This window comes from Stegodyphus dumicola, chromosome 1, assembly GCF_044657685.1.
Source record: "Stegodyphus dumicola isolate Sdum_Otavi_A_Nest chromosome 1, ASM4465768v1".
Lineage (NCBI taxonomy): Eukaryota > Metazoa > Arthropoda > Arachnida > Araneae > Eresidae > Stegodyphus > Stegodyphus dumicola.
The window spans coordinates 288,853,639-288,861,258 of record NC_140768.1 but is presented as its reverse complement, the minus strand read 5'-3'; the positions used below and the strand labels follow the sequence as shown (position 1 = coordinate 288,861,258).

The following is a 7,620-nucleotide window of genomic DNA, read 5'->3' as shown; positions in this document are numbered from 1 at the left end:
ATAACTTCCCAATATAAAGATTTTAGAAAATAGAACTAACAAATGTACAAGAGAGAAAATGAATGTTACTTAACATCTCAAAGTTTGAACAAGTAATGATATATATGTTTAAGAACAACCATATTTATACTCTATAAAAATCAATGTTTGTACTCATTAGGTATATTTAAAAAATTATGTAAGTGTTCATTACAGATTAATTCTTTTAAATAAGGTCTGAACCTGGAGACAGTCATGAGGCCATTTTAAAACAAAATAACTTTTTATTGAATATCTTAATTAATTTACAAATATTCATAGTATTCAATACCTAAGACACCATTGGTAGTACAAAATGTGTTTCTTACTTCATCGAGTACATGGTTTAAACAAACAGATTTTAAAAAGTCCTTGGTAATAGTGAGCAGGTTTTAGTAACATTAAATAGGATTCTTCACACCAAATATTTCCGTAAAATTGTTTGGCGATGTCAACAGCATTGAATCTCAGAGCAATAGCATTCACAGTTTCTGTTTTATGAACAAGTTCTTCACAGTCTATGCGCTTGGAATATTTTAGTTCTACTTGTTCGTTAAGAAGCTCTTAAAGCGACATCTTTAGAATGGTTTGGAGGCATGCTTTTCCCATAGAAATGTCAAAAGATTGGGGCAGATTTTCCTCCTTAACAGGTTCGTCGGATATGCTTTCGTAGGCTTCACAAAAGTTCATGTTTTGATAAACGAGGTTGGTGACAATGTCACTGATACGGCTAAAGTGGGTCATCAGTTCTTCCCACTGCGTAGTTGTAATGCTGAGGCTACTTTTTTCATCTTCTTGAGCAGAAAGTTGTTTTAGAGTGAAGTGGGAAGGAATCCTTATACGTGACCACAAAGTTCTTGGGCAACTCCAGATTTAGTGTCAGCAGGTCTGGTTCCTCCACTGTCATGTTGGTTCCGAGAATATTCAAACACCATGGCTCAAAGTTCACCCCACGTCTTGTCGGATAGTAAGCTTTACCATATTTGGCATACTCTCGGATGTGCACAGTCACTTTTCCCTTGTAAATGCTGGGTCCCACAAAGACATTGTTTCCCATGTGAGTGAGCTCCTCTGGAATAGCCTTTTCAGTGAAGAGTCCTTTGCGCTGCAAAAAAAAAATAAAATCAGTTAGTATACCAATAACATATATAAAAATGGGCGTCACATACAATATCAACTTTAATATATAAGCTTTTCGTAAATACATACTTTTTTCTCGAAATGGGTTGTTTCTTCTGCTTTTCTTTTGGCACAAGAGCTAGCTGATTCTCTTGGAACATCATGTCTCAACACTTTATCGTTCAAAGGCATAGGTTCTTTCTCAAATAGGTTTTCCATCTGAAAAAAGTAAAGACAAATTAAGCACATATTGCAAATTCAACTATTTTTAAAGATTAAAAAATCTATAAACAGTAACTTTTCAAAAAGTTACTTATCTCTCTGTGGTTTCGTGCCTGATCCATTCGAAGCAGTGAAGAATGGTTGTCTAAGCAAAAGCAGGTACGTACACTCAGGGCGACAGGCAGGAAAGAAATGCGGAACGTTGCTCCGGATAACCTTATATCGGGTAGGAACTCTTTATTTCATCTGAACGGTGATTGGTTAAGAGACGGTGAGGTCATAAGAATCTGATTGGTTCAACAAAAAGTATCCATACACCTCAGCGCAGGCATACAAAGGTGTGATACGGCAGACGCCATTTTGTAAAACAACATGTCCCAACAAGAAATGGATGATGTCATTCCAAACACGTGGCTCAAGAGGTCGTTGCCACAAAAAATAAAAACTTTGAAAACAAAATCGTTGCCACAGAATAAAAAACAAAACGATGCATGATGTCATCCCATCCAGCTATGTCACTTCAGGTTGTCACGTGATCCAAGATGGCGGAGACCAAGCCCCTTTTCTGTGACATCACTTCCGTCGGCTGAGTACCTGGGCTTACTACTGATTATTAAGAAAAGCACAATACCAGTTCAGCATATTTGAATATACACCCATATCCGATAGCTTTAAGAGAATATTTTTTCTCCATATCGAATCATAAACCAACTTGAAATCGACGAATACGGTAGATAACATGCATCTATTGTACATAGCGCCCTTGATAGGCTGACTATGGACGGCAGCCTGATGGTTGGTGAATCTGAATCCAACTTGCTCTTCTTCGAGAATGTTTCTTGTCTAGAAAAACCAATTTAATCTATTAATAATGATTTTTTACAGTAGTTACTTGTCAGGAAGATCAGCCTATAGCTCTGGACATACCTTGGGTCTTTATTATTATTATTATTGTAAATCGGAATAATTGTAGATTTACACCAAAGGCAGGGAAAACAGCCTGAAGTCCAAAATTTGTTGAAGAACAAAAGAATCGATTCAAAAGCTCCAGGGCCAAGTGCACGAGGAATTCAGAGAATACATTGTCCTCACCCGGGGACTTGCATATTTTGAGGCTCTTGAACGAACGTTTCAATTCAGATGAGCTAATGGGAGCATTGAAAATGGACACACCGAAATCTGTTGAGAACCCTAACTTTGGTGTATTTTTAAATTTTTGAATAATTACTCTAGACGGTCAGGTCGTCTGGCAATGGGTTCTTGTCTACGTGAGTCAACAAAAACTGTACAAAAGAGTTCGCTACTTCTTTATCAGAGACCAAAGTTCTTTTCTTAAAACGAAAAGGTCGTTTAGGATCCTTATTGTGCAATTCCTAATCTTCGCTTTTTAATAAGCTAAGAGCTCTTTTCCTCTCCCTTTCGAAATCAAGGTTTGTTATGAATTTTCCGAAAGTTGAACGTTTTCAAGCTGCAGAGTTTTTTTGAAAACTGCAGCCTGGTGTCTCCAAGCCTGAATGTCTGCTCGATTCTGCATGACGTCTGAATCTATCTCACTTCATCTTTGGATCAATTAAATTAGCTGACCAGAAACATTTGTATCTTGATACTCCGCCTCTTAGAGATGTTTTCTTCGTACAGCAGATGATCTTTTCATGAATGATGTCATACAGTCTTTTGATGTTTTGGTTTGGAACTGGGATCTAATTCCTTGTCTACAAGAGATTCAAAGTCTTTCCACCTAGCCTTTAGTTTCCGAGGAAATTCTAGACACTGGTTTACTATTTTGGGAAGTCTGAAATGCGAATTCTACGACAACTTGGCAATGTCCCGAGCATGGATCTTTAAGAATCCGTTGCTCATAAATGGCCTTCAGGTCAGGAGTGACCAGCAATAAATCTGGGTTAGTACTACTGTAATGTATGTACATCTTGCAAAAAAAAAAAAAAAAAAAAAAAAAAAAAAAAAAAAAAAAAAGAGGTGGGGACAATTCTCAGGGCTATTCCTAGGGGGGATGCAGCGCAAAAAAGTACGTGGGCAGTCGGATTCTCGCGATACCACGATTAAATAGTTTAAATTCAGTAAATTCATCGTAAGTACTTGTCATATGTAAGTAATTTTTGTACAATTTGTCATATGTAAGTTCTAAGTGAGTATGAAATAAACATTTTACTAACCATTGGCAAATATTTGTTTTTAAATTTGGGCGAGGCAATCTTAGGAAAGTACGCGGGCAGCTAAGGGCCTACGAACGGCCCTGTCAGTTTTAGTGTAGTTGGTAAATTTCCAGGGCGACCTTTTTTTTTTCTTCTACTGTTGCATATCTTTCAATTAGTCGGTCGATAATATTTAACCAAAATCGTAAATTTGTATGTTTACTGCTATGCTTCTTGTACAACACATAAGCATTCCATAAACTGATGTCTAGAAGATGAAAAAATATTTTTATAGCATTTCTTCCCCTCTTTTCTATCACAGTATAAGTATTTAGGTTCTGGTCCATTCAATCTACACCACCCATTGTGTTGTACTCCATAACTACCCTCGGTTTTCATTTTATATCATTCTTGTACATGGGTACTTGGGCCATTTCTGGATTAGGTACTGTAAATATAAGAGACATGGCTTTTTGTCCATTTATTTCATAATGCATACTTTTCCTCCCTGGTAAGTGGCCATTTACACTTTTTAAAGATTTTCATTCAACTGTGCTTTAGGAACTTCCTTTCTCTGAAGTTTTAATGTTCCATACATATCTGTGCAGCAACTAATCAGGACATCTGCTATTTCAGGCGATGAATAAAAGTTATCTGTTGTCAGACAGTATCCTTTATGTAAAAGTGGTTGCATTAGTGTCATTAAAACCTGCGACGATTTGCTCAAATGTTTGTAACTGTCATCAAATACAGTTCCTTTTCCTGTGTAAATTAACATAGACCATACATATCCAGTCTTTGAATCACAAAGCATGTACGTTTTTATTCCAAATGGCGATTGTTTTAGTGGGATATATTGTTTCCAACTTACTCTTCATTTGCATAACATAAGACTCGTCTAGGGTGACATCTCGTTCAGGGGTAATGACTTCTTGGAACCTAGTTTTCAAATGCTTTAGCACAGAACAAACTTTAACTAATTTTCGGTATTCATGAGAATTTTTCATTATCTGAAAAATGTAAATAACTATGAATTAACTGGAAATGACATTACTTTGGGAAAAACGGTATAGATGCAGAATGCCTTCTGCTCCAATACTCCTCAACTACTGGCTTTTTTATAACCCTTTGAAGAATAATCAAAGCAAAAAATACCTATATTTAATCTTTCGATGTCGGTTCCCATTTTTTTCTTCTAGAATGTATACTAAATACGCTATTTTGTATGCACTGCTCAGCATATCTAGTTTCCAAAACAATCAAGTCTAGCAAATAATCATCAATGAAAGTTTCGTAAAACTGAAGTTTACCATTAGCTATATCAATATTTAAGTTCAATTTTGGATTTCCAATGACAGAAAATCTAGGAAGTGGATCGGGTGGATTATTACGATTAATTTAAAAAAATTGCCTTGCTTGGCTAAGAACATCTGTACTACTCTAGTGTCGCAGCCATCTAGAAAACTTCCACTACTTCCAGATTCATTTGCAGATATTTCAGATTCTGCTTCCGAATACAAGAAATTAGCTCCATCCATTCTGAATCATCCTTTATTTTATAATAAAGATAGTTTACACTACTTGTATATAAATGAAGTTATCAAATAATGTGTAAAATGTGTAAACACTCAAAGACAAAAACTCGCAGTGTAATGCAAAACTTATGAAAAAGCCAGTGTTTTTAGACCAAACAGAATAAACTTCGCAAACTAACATTTTGTGGACAACTACCATCATCTATATGACTAATTTGACATTAAAAATAGAAAAAATAAGGCCCATTTAAAGTCACCATTCATCTAAAAGCCTTAATACCAGTAGGTACTGCAATAATTATTGTGGCTGCCAAAACAGTGAAAGTGACAAAGGTATCAGATTGCTTGCACGCCATACAGGCAAATCATTACAGGCACGAAAACCATGCCCGTACACTGTACGGGCAAAACAGGTAAGGGTAACATGTATGTTGCATTTTCCTGTCATAAACATTCACTTTTAAACATTATTTCAAACATACCATAATTTTTTATCTTCCGCCAACTTATGTATGTAAGGGAAGCAGTGTTTTTTGTCCAGAAATTTGATAGAGAATTTTCAGTAAATAAGTATGAATTAAGGTCTCCACAGCATGTTTTTATTATTTTTACAATGATCTTTGTTTGTGTGTATGATATTTTTTCATCCACGGTAACTCTTATATGAAGTTCGCAAAATTTCTATTTGCCACATATAAAATTTCTACATTCATATGAAGAGTTAACACAGAATTTAGGTAAAACTGGACAACCAGATGTGGTATATTACAGAAAGCCCATTTTAATCTTTAGTATAGAGAACAACCAGATGTGGTATCTTAGAGGAAGCCCATGACAATCTTTAGCGTACAAAAAGATATGGTACTTGAAAAAGAAATCTATGACAACTCATAACATTCCATCTGAAATTCTACAGATATGCTGCTTTTAAAAATTTTGTAATTGTTAAGCTATTAATTTGTGAATCTAAAACATTGTATGATCACAGGATATAACTATGAGAGATGTGATATTTTTCAACCAAAGCATGAGAACATATATGTACACTACACAAAAAAAAAGGGGGGAACAGTTCTATTCTATATCTCCCGTTCTACTGGGCGATTCTACGAAACTCGCATTTTTTATGTCTTCAAAGCGCAACTTAGGATATGTATTAGTTTTATATACAGCATTGTTCTAATATGGGTATTTTGACACAAAATCGGACCTTTTCTGAAATGACATGCAAATTCTTTTCCATATTTTGATTCTATGACTCAAATTATGCCAAACTGCCACGTTTTGTAGAAATCACACGAGAAAGTTTTTAACAAATCAGCTCTCAAAATTTTAGCTTCTCCATGTTAATTGAATTTGGTATTATTTATTAATATCTCTTTTTTGATTAACCTTATTTGTTTCCTCCTTTCACATTTCAAAATTTAGATTCATTTCAAATAAAATTCCCCCATTTTTTATGACTTACTTTTAAAGTTTGTATTTTTAAATCATTTTTATAAATTTTTTGAAAAAAAATTGAATTATAACCTGCAAAATTTTTAACATCATCTTAAAGTAGATGTATTTCTAGGGACACCTGCAAAAAAATTACTATTTTTTATTCAAAATTTCCTAAAATATAAGTGAATTTACATATTTGTGCGTTTTGAAATTTAGCATATTTGTTATAAGCAATAATAATGCCAAATATGGTTTATGCACTTTGTTAAAATTGGCTGAAAGTATGAACAATGACCTTTTTTTCGCTTGTGTGCAATGGAAAAAATTAAAGGAAAATAGATTGCTGAATTATTCTTAGCGCAAACTGGGGGGGGGGGAAATGCCAAGATAAATTTTTGAATTTCTCCATACATTTTGCATCAAACTTTATAAATCTAATACTTAGACATAATTTGAGTCATAGAATCGAAACATGGAAAAACATTGTCATGTCATTTCAGAAAGTGTCCAATTTTGTATTAATATACCTATATTTGAACAATGCTATATTTAAATCTAATATATATCCTAAGTCGCGATTTCGAGATATGAAAAACACAATTTGAATTTTGTCAATCGGCCTAGTAGAACAAGAGATATAGAACTGTCCCATTTTCTGCAGCATACATTAGCATGTGTAATTATCATTGTATGGAAGAACTGAAAAATAAAAAATGAATGGATTTTATAATTAACATTGAATAAACAAATTACACTTACAATCAACAATTCCATGTCTTAATAGTATTAGTGGGAGGTCATGTGCTGGTGTCAGACTTTTGTTTTTTATAATGAAATAATTCAGCTTACATCTTTGTGATATGTTTAATTAAATCACATCCATTTTATCAAACGTAGTATAGTTTGTTGAGGAATAAATAATCGAAATTTAGCTTCTCAATCGAATCTTTATTTGTCTCAATTGAAGTTTAAAAACCAATTCCAGAAATTTAAAAAAAACTTGAAAATCCCTCTCTGAATACTCTTTTGAATTTTGGGAATTTTAATCTGAACCTTTTTCAGAATGTAGAATGCACTGATGTGCTGTGCTTTATTTTCCAAACATTAAATATTAGATAAATTTGCTTATT

The 7,620-nt window shown here is 33.9% G+C and overlaps 1 protein-coding gene across 1 annotated transcript; it reads right to left on the bottom strand.

Annotated features, from left to right (window-relative positions):
* Positions 1-243: 243 nt before the first annotated feature.
* LOC146999582 (uncharacterized) lies at positions 244-7,569 on the bottom strand. The gene is made up of 2 exons (XM_085808428.1): positions 1,228-7,569; positions 244-1,123 (listed from the first exon to the last, which is right to left on the bottom strand). The coding sequence occupies exons 1-2, from the start codon at positions 1,384-1,386 to the stop codon at positions 806-808; spliced, it is 477 nt and encodes a 158-aa protein (XP_085664554.1). The 5' UTR covers positions 1,387-7,569; the 3' UTR covers positions 244-805.
* Positions 7,570-7,620: the final 51 nt, after the last annotated feature.

Coding starts and splice junctions, on each gene's coding strand:
- LOC146999582 (XM_085808428.1), bottom strand. CDS start 1,386: ATGTGCTTAATTTGTCTTTACTTTTTTCAGATGGAAAACCTATTTGAG. Junction 1,124..1,227: donor CAACCCATTTCGAGAAAAAA/GTATGTATTTAC, acceptor TTTTTTTTGCAG/CGCAAAGGACTCTTCACTGA.